Source organism: Eptatretus burgeri, chromosome 8, assembly GCF_056783735.1.
Source record: "Eptatretus burgeri isolate ZD-2024b chromosome 8, Ebu_testis_v1, whole genome shotgun sequence".
NCBI classification, from domain to species: domain Eukaryota; kingdom Metazoa; phylum Chordata; class Myxini; order Myxiniformes; family Myxinidae; genus Eptatretus; species Eptatretus burgeri.
Window position 1 is genome coordinate 23012899 of NC_140968.1, and position 15363 is coordinate 23028261.

Genomic DNA, 15363 nt, shown 5'->3' on the forward strand with positions numbered 1-15363 from the left:
ATTCCTTCTTTCAGGAGCCACATTCCTGGTTTAATTTCTAAAATTCAAACTCACTGCACACCTCAACTCCTTCATTCCTTGCTCCTCTTGCCTATGGAACTGCTTTCTGGAAGCCGTTCTTTCCCACTATTCCCACCAGGACTTCAAGCAGCCAGTGTACTGTTACCTCATGTCATCCCCATCCTAAGCCTGGTGTTGGCTTAGTGGTTAGGGTGGCTAGCTTGGGATCTTAAGGTCCTGAGTTTGAGCCCTGTTGGCTGCTGAGTTAACACCAGGTGGGGTTGACTCAGCCTGCCATCCTTCTGAGGTCAGCAAAATGAGTACCAGTGTACTGGTATAGGGGCACAGCATCAGCAGCATCGTCATGCCCCAACAAAATGATAGCTACCTGGTAGCAAAGCTGCCACATGCAAGAAGAAAAAGAAGAAGAGAAGCAGAAGATCCCCCATCCTGACAAATTATGCAGTACTTATTACGCCCATTAACCCTTCTTAACTCAACCCTTTTACCTGCTGTTTTCAGTGTTTCATCCTCTCTCTCTCTCTCTCTCTCTCTCTCTCTCTCTCTCTCTCTCTCTCTCTCTCTCTCTCTCTCTCTCTCTCTCTCTCTCTCTCTCTCTCTCTCTCTCTCTCTCTCTCTCTCTCTCTCTCTCTCTCTCTCTCTCTCTCTCTCTCTCTCTCTCTCTCTCTCTCTCTCTCTCTCTCTCTCTCTCTCTCTCTCTCTCTCTCTCTCTCTCTCTCTCTCTCTCTCTCTCTCTCTCTCTCTCTCTCTCTCTCTTCTCATTCATTCCATCATTGATTGTGCCCAATTGTTGCCCCGATAACACACTCTCAGTTAAACCTTGCTCTCCTGTGAGCCTCACTCTTGCAGAGAAAAAAAACAAAGTGGTAACCCTAGTGTTTGTATACAATTTTAGATGTGCATGCTTTCAGTGAGGCTCCTGAAGCCATGGACTTGGTAACACCCAATGTGTGCAGCTAGGTTTTTACGATAGCACCACAAGGGCCTCCTGGCACCATCAGCAAGCGATTCCTGCCTTGTTCATCTGTCGGTAATATTTCTTGTGGCCCACGGGGTTTTCTGAAACCTAAAAATGACAAAAGAGGATTCAGCACTTTATCTCCAAAAAAAGTCTCAATTACACCTGTTCGTCAGACAGTTTACATGTGGTGTGTTCCTCACCTGTGTGTTGTGCAGGAATTTGCATGAAAGGCTCAAGCAGTGTGAGAAGTCTGCATAATTCATTGCACCTGCCTGCGATGCATGAGATCAGTGGAGTCATCTAGCTTGTTTCAACTTGATCATGTAATTGTTTTTTGGTTCACACTAAACATCCATCCATCCATCCTTTGGGACCATATTCTGTGCAGAGCATTGGTGCTGCCGAAGCAGTCTCCTTGGCTATTGGGCACAATCCTGAACGGGTCGCCACTCCGACACAGGATACCAGCAAGCTGGCACTCATTTTGCCGACCTCGGAAGGATGACTGGCAGAGTCAACCCCACCTGGTATTAATTCAACAGCCAAGTGGGAGTTGAACTCAGGATCCTAGGATCCCAAGCCCACCACCCAAACCATTAGGCCAACACCAGGCATACACTAAACATATTGCCATGCAAACTCAACTTCCTGTACATGGAAAAGGAAATAGCATAAATGCACAGGTATTTGCCTCTGTTTTAATCAATAGACAACATGTTAATGCTGCGTCGTGTTTTTACCTCCAGAAAAGCCTGCACAGCCAATGCTGAGTCCCAAAGCTGGGAGCCATTTGTGCCCTGCATCCAGCATGTGTACAAGCATACATCAATCGCACTGTCCAGCCACAGAAAGATGCATGCATACTTCGCTTTCATAGTCTCTGCATACTCTCATAAAATGCCGGCTGAGTAGTAAAGCAAGAAGCAGAGTATGGTGGGGTAAAAATGTCATGGCAAGATTTGTGGGACAAGACTTCCCTCCACGCCCTCATCTTCCTTTATAACGCTATTAGTCCTGGTTGCATGTTCAGTTTCCTGAAGACTCCCTGTATATATATATATATATATATATATATATATATATATATATATATATATATATATATATATATATATATATATATATATATATATATATATATATATATATATATATATATATATATATATATGAGGGGACGAGTGTTGTCCTACTTTTCCCTGCCAGACGAATGTTGCCCTGCCTGATTCTACTGCTATTTCAATCATGAGATAAAAGGGTACTAGGGACCTCCTAAAGAGCTTCCCTGATTCCAATCTGCCCTTCTTTCTTCCAAAAACCTCACAGGAGATGTGATGCAATTCTCATCAGATTGCATAAGAAATCGTCAGAGACTTTTTTTTTTCTTAAAGAAGGTTCCATGACGTGTTTGTCAATGTCTTACGAGTATCATATCTACACATTCAACTCCACAAATTTTCGATACAAACAATGAATAGCATTAAAGTACGTAACTATAATTTTTAATAACTTAAAACCTTTCATGGCTGTAATCCTTGTTCTTCCCTTACTGTAGCTAGAGGTGCAAAATGACTGTTACATGGTGTCCTTCTTACCTGCATCTTCATTCCATCAAGTCCTATCCTGCAAACACAAAACCCTGAAATTGAAGAAAATCCCAAAACAACCAATTATCTTCCTGTGGCTTCCATTGAAACCCAGGAACGAAGTGTTTATTCATAAAATACCTTCTGCTCCAAGACATACCACTATTCTTCAAATAATTAGTTGAAAGTTATTTCATTGCCACATAAAATGTCTATGTGGGACCACACTTGTCCAAATCGGTGATATGAAGCTTTAATATTTGGAATAATGACTCACCATAGGTAGTCAGGTATCCGGGTGACATGTTCCTGAAAGGTGGGTGAACCAAAACCTTCCTCGTGCCACCGCACCAGCATGTTGATGGTCTTTGAGATCTAGTAGTTACAATGAAGAGTGCAGTACATCATGCCACCTGTGATTCTGTCGAATCTCCAAAAATTAAAAGAAGCAAAACCCTCATTAATTGGTTTTTTTTCCGTCTTGTGCAGGATTCCTTGACCTGATATAAGCCAGGTGTTGGCTAAACGATTAAGGAAGCTGGCTTAAGATTTTCGGGTCTTGAGTTCAAGCCACTGTCCTACTGTTGAATTAACACTAGTTGGGTTGACTCAGCCTGTCATCTTTCCGAGGTTGGCAAAATGAGTACCAGCTTCAGGGGCATTACTTCAGCGGCACAGCCGCGCAGCCAGAAAATGATGCAGCCAAGCAGCCGCAGACTGCATATGAATAAATAAAGACATAGAATAGTCAATACATGACCTTGTCGATATAAACAGAAGCCCCGAAGGTGATAATGTTCCATGGTGGTGGAGGATGGCATACCGGTCCAATGCTGATGCACTTGGTAAATCTGTCGTCAGCCTGGATGTGCTGAGAAAGTTCGTGCAGAGCATGGCGTCGCAGCCCCATGCTATGGTGCTTCTCATAGAAGTCCATAAACACTACAGTAAATAGCCATTGATGGGGCAAGGAACAATCAGTGTTATGCACAACAATTTCATAGAATGTTGGCATTGATCATTGATGTGTGTATTGTTAATTATTATGGAGTAAGATACACAGCAAGGATGCAGAATCAAGTATTGAACGTATTTGTCGGTAAAGATGGTTCATCCCTGCTTTATATGCAACACATAGCTACTAGTTTGCATCATTTCTACCGATGCCCTGTCTCTCTGCAGATTAGAGCAGGAATTTGGAATTTGGTCTGAGTGTTGGCTTTATGGTTAGGGTGGTGGGATTGGGATCCTCGGGTCCTGAGTTCAAATCCCACTCGGCTGTTGAATTAATACCAGGTGGGGTTGATTCTGCCTGTCATCCTTCTAAGGTCGGCAAAATGAGTGCCAGCATGCTGGTATCCTGTGTCGGAGTGGAGATCTGTCCAGGATTGTGCCCAATAGCCAAGGAGACTGCTTAGGCAGCACCAACATTCTGCACAGAGTATAGTCCCAATGGATGGATAGTTGGCACGTGAGCCAAATGGCACACTTTTTTTTTTCAAAAGGTACTTTGGGATTTTTAATATCTACAAGCAGAACGTCCCCTCTATGGGGTGGCATATACTCATGGATGCAATGCCATGCTTGTGAGGCATGAGGATGACAATTTATAGTCAGGCCAGAAATCAAACTCCTATGAAACGAGGCTATCCTGTCACATCCACCTCTGAATGTCTTGCCTGGGTTGGAACCTCTGCCCAGCGATAAACTTTCATCCTGGTGATTCACAATCAGGGCAAGGAAGGCATCACTGTGTGTCCCGTGGATGGACAATAAACTAGACGTCCTGTCTGCCAGCCTTAATTGGTGGACGCTAAAGAACCCATGGTGTCCTTAGCAGAGAGGAAGTGAGCTATCGCCGGCCCCATAAACAAATTACAAAGTCGTACTCTCACCGACAGGGGGCACTGCATCGGCAGTACAGCTGCGCCCCCAGCAAATGATGCTACCCGCAGCCATGTACTGAACACAAAATCATAAGAAGGAGCTATTCTATCAGCCCTGTTGCAATCGTCATGTATGAAAGATGGCTGAGGAACATAAATCTACTACACACCATAGGCCATATTTAACAGCCAGCTGTGAGGGGTGTACAAGTCACATGACGCAACATTATCCCTCTGTGATGGCCAATCAATCGAGTCGTACTTCTCAATGTATAATTCCTGCAATGCAAACAATAAAAGGACATTGTGTAATTCCATTCAAATCTTATGCACTGGGCTGATGTATAACACTACTTTGTCATTGACTATTTATAAAGTCAGGCTTCAAAATTACTGATCACAGCCTTTACTCTTCATTAATTTTAGGAGTTTTAGGTGTGATTACAATAACTTGAGCACTCTGCGGTTGAAGAGGTACTCGCTCATCATCTTTTTGATATGGAAGGAAGAAACAACAAGCTAAATTTGGAAGAAACAACCATGATGACATGACCACCCGTCTGGAAAAATGCAGAGCTCACACCACTATTATGACCAAAATATTATGTAAAATGTGAATGCTTCTGGCTCATGTCATTAAATGGAGGTTAGTTGCTGCTGGTCCATGATCAAACCTGTCGCAGACTGTGTGTGAGGTCATCCTCCAGGGCGCAGAGCCTCACAGCGTAACAGTAGCTCATGGGAAGGTATACCTGGCGACAATGGCACCAGAGGCTTGCGGGATGACCCGGCATCCAGCTTGGTAGCAACCTGCCACATATTCGTGTGCATAAGTATATCTATAATAATAAATGTCAGTGTGTGTGTGTGTGTGTGTTTTCTCCATAACTCCAAAACCATGAAACCTAGTGGTCCGAAACTTTGCATGTATACCAAGGGAACTCCAAGAGAGTGCATGAATGAAAACTGAGTATTTGGGTAAATTTAAACACCCCTTTTGAAGATACAGTAATTGACAGGGTATCCTTGGTCAGCCCGCTTTCCTCTCACAGGGGTCTTAAACTGCCATTTTGTTCCGGCCTCCTCAAAAATGCCTTGCCTTGGAACCATGATGTAAGTTCTCTCACAGACTAATTAGAGTACATAATCAAAATCTGTATTCGGATTTGAGGATCGGAGCAGGTGGACTAAACAAGTGTCGAAATCTGGAGTGAAATTTGAAAATGTTAAGAAATTAATGATTGCTATAACTAAGCATATTTAGATATTTACTTTAAGCAAGTGTTGCGGTTCTCAGAACTGCATGCATCCAACAGATAGTGGTCCCAAGACAGTTATTCCATCAATATGTGTAGATAGTCCCTTCCCTTTTGTCTAGCGGGACAACAGGGGCGTGCGTTGCGAGGATCTCATAGCTAGGTTTGCTTACATCATTTCTTCTTCATTTCATTTCTAACATCATTCCCACTCTTCTTTTCTGATTATTCCTGAGGTAAATCTAAGCCACGTGCGCCCTTCACTGTGAGATGGGTCCTCAGCGGGGGGCAGGCAGGCATCGCGCCCCCACCCCTCACTAGAACATAGCCTGCCAGACGCACACGCAGCGCTAATTTCCACCCAACGGATGGTGTTTTTCACAACACAGGAAACACACCCAGCACGACGCCCATGCTGCATGGAATGCGTACCGAGGCCGATAATGGAAAGGCAACCCCACGTCATGTTGCGCAGGATGCGAGTGTGCAAGGCACAAGTGGCGCGTTCCTTTCAACCCATTCCTGGACTAATTATATCGATCGGGTTTCGCTCCGCACGCACGATAGCAGAATCAGGCGAACATTAGCGCTGGCCAGGTGCGTAATGGTGGATATACGCACACTGAACGGAACGTGCTTGAAGGCAGACGAATGGACACATCTTACTGTTTGTGCATGGGTTTGCCATAACATCTTACCTTCTCGCCTCTACGGCCAGTGAAGCGGTGATCGGGGGGAGGCATGTTGGCGCACATGGAGTGGGCGCGTTGGCCAGCGCTGGTTGGGGTGCCTGAGCGGGAGTGCGGGAGCGACGGCACTCTCGGCCGGTCGTCAGGGCATGGCCCAGGGATTCGTGCAAGGCGATTCATGGTACGGAGTTCAGTGTGGGCGATTCGTATCATGTCATGAGGTCGGAGGAAGACATTTTTAAGGCTCGGGGTAACCTGGCCGGAAGTGGAATGCTGCGGTTTCCGGCCATCGTGGCCGGGCTGCACAGGGTGTCACGGCCAATCAGAGCGCCCAATTCGGATGACGACACTGAGTTTCGGGGTGGCCCCCCCACCCCGCGCCGCAGGGCCTATAAAGGTCCGAGCAGATCCCTCTCTCTCTCTCTCTCTCTCTCTCTCTCTCTCTCTCTCTCTCTCTCTCTCTCTCTCTCTCTCTCTCTCTCTCTCTCTCTCTCTCTCTCTCTCTCTCTCTCTCTCTCTCTCTCTCTCTCTCTCTGCCCTGCCTCACCTCCCGCTCAAGCTGGACATCGACTCTGCCTTCTGTCATCGTCATCGCTGGACTCTTCCTCTTCTCCACCCACATGACGCTGACTCCACCCACCCACCTGGTCCCGCCTACCACTCCATACACTCACTCCGGACTCCACCCACCCAACTCAAGCCCCTCCTTCACGCCCACGGTCTCGACGCGAGCTGCCCGAAGTAGGAGATAATGCGCCAGCTGTCAGGGGGGTACCGCGCCACTGAGCATTCCCCCCAAACATATTGGTGGCGCATTCGGGGACTGCGTATCAATTATACAGAGGTACTGAGAGACCGTAGCCTCAACTCCTCTCCTGTCTTGCGTCAATTCCTCTTCATCGGGTTTTGTGTGTGTGTGTGTGTGTGTGTGTATGTGTGTATGTGTGTATGTGTGTATGTGTGTATGTGTGTATGTGTGTATGTGTGTATGTGTGTATGTGTGTATGTGTGTGTGTGTGTGTGTGTGTGTGTGTGTGTGTGTGTGTGTGTGTGTGTGTGTGTGTGTGTGTGTGTGTGTGTGTGTGTGTGTGTGTGTGTGTGTACTGGCGCCCGTCTACATAAGTAAGCCTGCAGAAGATTGTTATTGTTATTTTCGGGTTAGGTCTGCTTTGCGTCCGCTTTCTAAGTTGCTTGTTACTGCTGCACCACACCTTTCTTCCATATCTCTGCACAACACACCACAATAAATCTATTGATTGTACCACACACCTTTCCTCGCACCATTGTTAATAAATTTTTACTAGAAATGCTCCCTGCTCGTTTTTGTCTTTTCCTCCATTGATCCAGCATAGTCCGAATCTTAGCTTAGCCGGGACTTTATTCCCAACTACCTCTTCCTCTTAGCTGGTACATCCTTAGCAGTGTCGCTCGGTTGCATCCGATCTGGTGAAGTGATCCGGTTCGAACAAGGCATACAGAGGGCATGTTCCCCGTTAATTAAATTACGTGATTAATTAGGTAACCCGGTTAACCCATATACAGGAGAACACTAGGTCACGTGGTTTAGATATTGGCGTCCATGGTCGGTTAAGCGACCCGCCACGTCACGGAATTATCCGTGTGCAACGGCTTACAATTCCAAGAAGTCTGATGGGAGCTGAGATTGCCTCCCCCCTCCCCCCACCCCAGTGGTCTTCTCACTTGAACCACGGCCCGCAACACAAGCAAGGCTGGGCTTCCTCCTTCCCCATGCTTACACAAGAAAATGTGAAATTGCCAAAGCATTAAGCTTAACATTTTCTACTGTCAGTGGAATTTTATTGAGTGAAGAAAAGATTAAGGCATGTGCCCAAAGTGTAACTTCATTGAGTGCAAAAAAAAATAATTAATCCGCAGGATCACCACGAAGACTCCCACAGCCTGGCTGGGTTCTCCGTGGGGAAATCTCCAGAGTTAGGAAAGCAAAATAAATTAAATTCAAGATTGAATTAAAAACTACTATTAACATAATGGGAGGATTAGAGTGAAGCAACAGGAGAAGTGAAGTACGCGTTAAATAGAGAATTGGAAAAAATATTGCAATAATATTTTAATTCATTTCTTCTGAAAAATTTCCACTCAATTTTTGAGGCACTGCCTCCTCCCCCTTCCTTGCTCTCCCAGCTCCTCCTTCCTCGCACCCTCGCTCTCCTTACTCTCTCACCCCTCCTCTCTCTCATTCTCTCACATCCACCCCTCCCGGAGTGTATAGCAACACGTGGTGAGGCGTCGCTCTCCCCCCCCCCCGCCCCCCATTCCTCACTCTCCCCCTTCTCTCTCTCCCCTCCCCTCCCCCGGAGTGTATAGAGATGTGTGGTGAGGTGTCGCTCACCTTACCTCCTTCCTCGCTTCCCCCCCCTCTCTCTCTCTCTCTCTCTCTCTCTCTCCACCATCTATCAGTATTGCCGTTAGGGAAGCGATAGGTGGTTTTGGAGACACAAGCGAAAGACGACACACACACACACACACACACACACACACACACACACACACACACACACACACACACACACACACACACACACAATTATTGTAGATCGTAATGATATTTTAATTAATCTGCTCTTTGAAAAATTTCCCCTCATTGTTTCTTATGTCAGGAACGCATTCCCCTTTAATGCATCTTACTATAATTCACCGTCTGTCCGTCTGTCTGTTCCCAGGTACCGCAAAAACGACTGAAATGATCGCAACCATTTTTGGGGTGTGTAATCCTGGGACCCCTTGGAATAAAATAGGCATAAATATAATAACATGACTCCCTTGACAGCTCCTGTAGGGAGCAGGTGCTTCTAATTAAGTCAATGGGATTTTGCGACGTGTGGTGACGCGTAACTCTCCCCCCCCCCCGCCCTCACTCCCCCACCCAACTCCTCCCCTTCACACTCGTAACCAATAAATGGAGATGGGTTGGCAGTACTGCTGGAAGATGCATACTTACCACATTTCAGGCAGCAAAGTGTGCATGCCATCCCAGCTGTACACATTGAGCACTGCTAACCAGAACTTGCCCCAAGAAGGAATTCCCAAAGCTCCACCTGCAACACCAATGCAACACATCACAGATACAGTTGTTGCACTGCAGACTCTCCTGCTGTCACATCCAGGAAACCATTCTTGGGGGTCTCGTGAAAGTTTAACGCATCGTGGAATGTACCAATCAAAATAATAACGATGATATCAACTAATGTTAATAGTCCGTCCACTGGGCATATGCAGTTGCAGGGAAGTACTTAAACTATAAAAAAATAAATTACAATGATCATTACTCACATTTCTCCAAATCAGATTTATCTCGCACGTCTCGCTTTGAATGCCTGATACATTTTAGGAGAGAATACATGGAATAATATGGAAGCTTCAAAAACTTCCTGCACTTCACCTTGCCTGGGAATAGATAATACAAGCCTGCTAATGTCTCATCAATCGACATGGATATACCCACCATTGATTGACCAAAAATTATTTAACATAAAAAATGACTAAATATATACTCTAAACCAGATTCTGTGACTATAAGATATTTGAGGTCAACATTTCCTCACGGTCCATGTTACCCCATTTCTTTCCTTTCATCATCATGAGCCATGCTCAAGACAGAGCATCAGTTCTACCAAAGCAGTTTCTTCGCTGTAGTTGCAATCCTGGACAGGTCGCCACTCCAATGCAGGATACTCGACTGAGTGCAGAGATTTGTTAAAAAAAAATTCGAAGTGCTGGCGATAGCTCGCCTACTCTTCATGAAGGACACTGCTGCATCAATTGGTGGAGATTAAAGATCCCACAGATGGGATGCACAGTTTAACATCCATCTGAGGGACAACACACACAATGCCAAATCGCCCTACCTGAGAAACACCAAGATGGCTGGACAGAATTTGAACCCAGGACAGACAAAATTGAGGTGAGTGACTTAAGTCCAACGACCCTCTAACTGTACTTAAAGAGCTGCGTAAGTACTGCCAAGTTTGGCTGTATGCTTGGGCCAACTGGTAGGGATGCAATCTGCCATTTGTCCAAAAGACTGGTCTACAGTCTCTTTTGCATCTGACATTGACTCTGGAAGCACTTTCACAAAATATTTCTCTTCTCTCTCACAGATGCCTCACATTTGGTTCACATCTATCAATCGACCTTCTCGGCCATGGTACATGGAATCTTATGATGAGTGCAGGTGCTATCAACAAACTTACTTTCTCAACATGGAAGGCAAACTCAACCAGGGATAGCCTGAGGTCACTTTGAAAGGACCCTAACAAGTTTATCTCCATCCTCAAGCATTTCAGAAAATAATAAACCTTGATCTTGGAGGTCGTCACCTGGTACTCCTTCTGAAAGACAGTCATGTCTCCAAGCTGATCAATGAACACTTGTGTTGGAAAGCACAACACCCGGGACGACACACTGCCATGGCGTTTGTACGGGCTGAAGGCCATTGGATCCTTCAAATCCATGATCCTTCGTTTGTGGAGTCATCAACCAATGCATCGTTTGCGAAAACCAAGAAGCAAGCTTCTCACTAAACTCATGGCTGACCTACCAGAGGACAGAGTCGAAGCAACATCACCCTTTACCAATGTTGGAATGGATGTATTCAGCCCATGGACTGTCATAACCATAAAGACACAGGGTGGTACAATAGAGTGCAAAAAAATAGGTCATGATCTTCTCTAGGCTGTGCACCAGAGCTGTGCATATTGAGATTATCGATGCCATGAACATCTCAGCTTTCATCTCAGCACTACGGAGATTTCTCAGAGATCTACGGAGATTTCTCAGCACTACGTTGTTCAGTTGTCTTACCCTTCCTCCCGCCCTTGGTTTACTGAAGCTTGTGGCGAGGCAGTTGTCCTGAAACAACTTGCCTTTGCCTCATGGAAAGCAAACCCAACTGAGGGCAATCTCAGTTCTTTCCACAAAGCTCGGAACAAGTGTGTAGCTACCCTCAGGAGAGCCAGAAAACAACATCTTTCTCATCTCAAGTCTGAACTCTCAAACCTCTCTCCCTCCTCAAAATCCTGGTGGCGTTTAATCAAATCTGTTTCTGGTGTATGTTCCCCCTCCATCCCCTCCCTTACCTCAAATGGCCGCACTGCTGATTCCACACGTGATAAAGCTGAATGTCTAAACTCGGTGTTTGCAGCTAAATCTTGTGTCCCAAACCCATCACTATCTCTACCCACTTTACCCAGTCGCACCCAACTGTCCCTGGACTCTGTATCCTTTTCTCCTGACAAGGTGGAGAGCTTGCTTTCAAACCTCGAGGTCAGATTCTGCAACGGTCCAGACGGCATCAGCCACGTGTCCTCAAAGCCTGCTCTTCTGCTCTTGCTCACCCTCTCTCTGTTCTATTCACCCTCTCATTTTCCCAAGGTCATCTGCCATCTGCTTGGAAATCTGCTAACATCACTGCCCTGCATAAAAAAGGTGCAAAAACAGATCCCTGTAACTACAGACCAATCAGCCTTCTCCCAATCATCAGCAAGGTTATGGAATCCATCATTGCTTCAGACAAGAAATCCTTCCTCTTCTCCAATGGCTTGATTTCCAATCATCAATTTGGTTTCAGACCAGGTCACTCTACCCTGGATATGCTGCTACTGCTCTCCCATCAATGGATGGAGGTCCTCAATGCCAGACAGGAAATCCGAGCCGTATCCCTGGACATATCACGTGCTTTTGACACAGTCTGGCACCCTGCCCTACTCACCAAACTCTCTTCCCATGGTATTCAAGGCCATCTCCACTCATGGCTCGCAGACTTCCTCTCCTGTCGCAGTCAACGTGTGGCCCTAAACGGAGTTCTTTCATCCCCTCTTCCTGTGCAGGCTGGAGTTCCTCAAGGTAGCGTTCTGGGCCCTGTTCTTTTTCTGGTTTTCATCAATGATCTCTCGGACTCTCTGGAAAATCCTCTATTTCTCTTTGCCGACGACTCCACCCTCTGCCGTACCATCTGTCATCCCTCAGACCGGCAAGCAGCAGCTTCTTCGCTCACTGCAGATCTGGATAAAATCACAAACTGGTCCAACACGTGGAACATGTCTTTCAATCCACAAATCTCACACTCTCACTATGTCTCTTCGAAAGGACCGTTTACAAAACCCCCATCCACTTTCTCAACAATCCTCTGGAAGAAGTCTTTTCTTTCAAGCTTCTGGAGTCTCACTATCTGCCATGACCTTTCCTGGGAAAGTCACATTTCCAACCTTGCCTCAAAAGCCAGTCGCCGACTGAGAATCCTCCGTCGTGCAAAGTCCTTCCTCGGCCCTCTTGAGCTCCTGACTACTTACAAAGCTTTTGTCCGTAGCCTGATGGAGTACTGCTCTCCCCTCTGGGCTGGTGCTCCTGCCTCCCACCTTTCTCGACTTCACGCTGTCGAAACCAGGGCTTTAAGATCATTGGCATCTCCCGCAATGAAGCTGAGTCTTTGGGCCTCTCACTCAATCACCGCAGGTTGGTCGGTGGTCTTTCTGTCTTCTACCGACTCCTCTCCAGCCTTGCCCCCCTGCTCTCTCTGCGATTTGTCCCAACCACATTTCCACAGGGCGCTCAAGGTCAACAACCCCCTTCTGGTAAAACTACCAAAATCACGAATCACTGCTCATCTTCACTCTTTCATTCCTCTTTTTTTCCCGCCTTTGGAATAAACTTCCTCACTCTATTCTTTCCCATTCTTCCCTCCAGGCTTTCAAAACAGCTATTCACCACCACCTCTTATCTTCCCCCCATCCAAATCCTCGATCTTTTCTACCCCCGATAATCCACCCAAGCCCACTTCCTTCAATTTTCCTGCTTTCCTTCCTGAAAGTCCCTGTAATGTCCATCTTCTCCTCGCCATGTTCCCCGTCCCATCCCCATCCCTCTCCCTTCCACAGTTCACCTGTGTCTGTTCCCCAATGTTTTGTCCCTTCCACTCCCACCCCTCTTGTCTCATGCCTCCTTGCTGTGAGTTGTGTGTTAGCTCTCATACGAGCCTCGACCAAGGTATACAAAAAAAAAAAAAAAAAAAAAAAAAAAAAAAATTTGTTTCACTTTGTGGGCCAATCAGACGACTGAGGTGTGACCGGGGATTAAATTTTGGTGGAGCCCAAGACGAGCTGAACCACGGAGATATAGCAAGATAGGTGTCAGCAAAGGGTTGTACGTGAGTTTTTTTTTTAACCCACCCAAGGCATCCCACTTTGGAGGAGTCTGGGAGCAATAAATTCGAACCATTTGGCATATTCTCGATTCAATGTTCACCCAACTGGGGAAACATCAGCTGACTTACGACATACTTAACACCTTTATGGCTGAAGCATGTGTTGTAAACTCTTGACTCATCACGACGATCTCTTCAGATGCCAACGTTCCTTAGGCTCTCACTCCTGCCATGCTCCTGACGCTGAAAGCCCAGCCTCTTGAAGCACCTCCTGGCAACTTCATTAAGAAAGACTTGTATAGACGAAGACACTGGCGACGTGCTCAGTACCTTGCTGATCAGTTCTGGCTACGATGGTGAAAGGAGTTCCTCCAGAGCCTACAATTTTGCCAAAAGTGGAATGAGACAACACCTGACATCTCAGAGGGAGACGTAATTCTCCTTCGGCATAAAGAATTTCCCCAGAACAGCTGGCCGCTTGTTCGAGTTATGAAGATCTACCCTAGTGACAATGGAAGATTTCACAAGGTAGACATCATGGTTTGTGCTGATGGTACATGTCAGATCTACCAGAGACCGATTTCAGAACTTGCACTTCTGGAAAAGGCACCTAACCTCAAACTGATGCTCTCGAATTAGCAGTTAATGTTCATCGATAAAAAATTTACTGCGTCAATTTTAAGGTGGGAAGTATAATGGTCCTTTGAATGATTTTAACATGATTCAAAACCTCCCTTGAAGACTGGCTGTCTTGCATTGGATGCCTTTCCTAATTAAAGTGTGAAGATGGGCAGAGCTGAGGTCGGAGATCAACCAGTTGGGTGGAGATTCATCTGGAGATCGGTCTGTGCCACAGTGCTGCGAGATCTGACATGCCACAAGATTTTATGAGGAGAGGGTTGGTATGAGCCACCTTGGTCCTATCACACATTGACGATCTTTGCTGCTCGATATTCATTCATCCTTTCTTGTTTTTACCCTCCACAGAATCGGTCAAGTGAGTAATAATGTTGCCGGGCCGGGCGTCGACCGCGAGCACGGCCGCCAGATGGAGCTGCAGAGTCAGCTCGACCGATCGCCCGGAATTCAGATTGTACCTTTTCGGAAAACTCTGTAAAAGTACGGGTCCCTTATTGGACCGAAGTTCGCCAATAGACAGATCACGTGGGGTAGGGTTGATTGCCAATTTCAATTTACCTAAATACCCACGTGGTCCAAACTACCGGGGAAATTCACCCTCGACGATGCTCGTACGGAACGAGCCGCTTAGCGTCCTCGTTCCATGTGCGATCCGAGCGGTTTGATTGCCGAGATCCGTCGGTCCCAAATATCCCATTACAACGGAAACGGCCTGGCTAATTTTCCAACATGCAGCACACCAAGTCAATGAAGGAATAGACACGAACGAGCTGAAACATTTCACAAATGGGGATGTTTATTTGCGATGGGGGGGATGAGGGGAGCACATAAGGGCAGAGTTAAACCGAATATTAATAAATGTAGGTACGCAAGGTATGTACAACAAGAGCACTTATACAGTTCACTACTTAACAGACGGGCCCACGGACACACACACACGCACACACACCCAAAGAATCGGACCAAAGTGGTCTTTATTCGGACCTCCAGCCCGGAGGACAGTCGGGCTGAAGACCAGGGTCTGTCTTGGACCTGTCCACCTCGTGTGGTCTTCGAGCTGACTCGGTCCGGGCGCCAGCGGGAGTCAAGCCGAATCCAGGCACTGGCGAGCGACCCTTGTGGTTCTTGTGGGGGGTGGTGTCTCT

The 15363-nt window shown here is 46.5% G+C and overlaps 1 protein-coding gene across 11 annotated transcripts in view; it reads right to left on the reverse strand.

Annotated features, from left to right (window-relative positions):
* LSS (lanosterol synthase) overlaps nt 1-15363 on the reverse strand; it is a 113693-nt gene that overhangs the window by 30532 nt on the left and 67798 nt on the right. For 10 of the 11 annotated variants that reach the window (XM_085891134.1, XM_085891130.1, XM_085891127.1 and 7 more), the window contains 9 exons: nt 9380-9476; nt 5129-5264; nt 4625-4733; nt 3392-3510; nt 2846-2943; nt 2578-2605; nt 1723-1779; nt 1183-1254; nt 1037-1087 (listed from right to left, as the gene is read on the reverse strand). In XM_085891134.1, the coding sequence (XP_085747260.1) occupies nt 1037-1087; nt 1183-1254; nt 1723-1779; nt 2578-2605; nt 2846-2943; nt 3392-3510; nt 4625-4733; nt 5129-5264; nt 9380-9476 (767 nt within the window). The remainder of the gene's footprint in view (nt 1-1036; nt 1088-1182; nt 1255-1722; nt 1780-2577; nt 2606-2845; nt 2944-3391; nt 3511-4624; nt 4734-5128; nt 5265-9379; nt 9477-15363) is intronic. The other variant, XM_085891137.1, reaches the window with a different exon arrangement.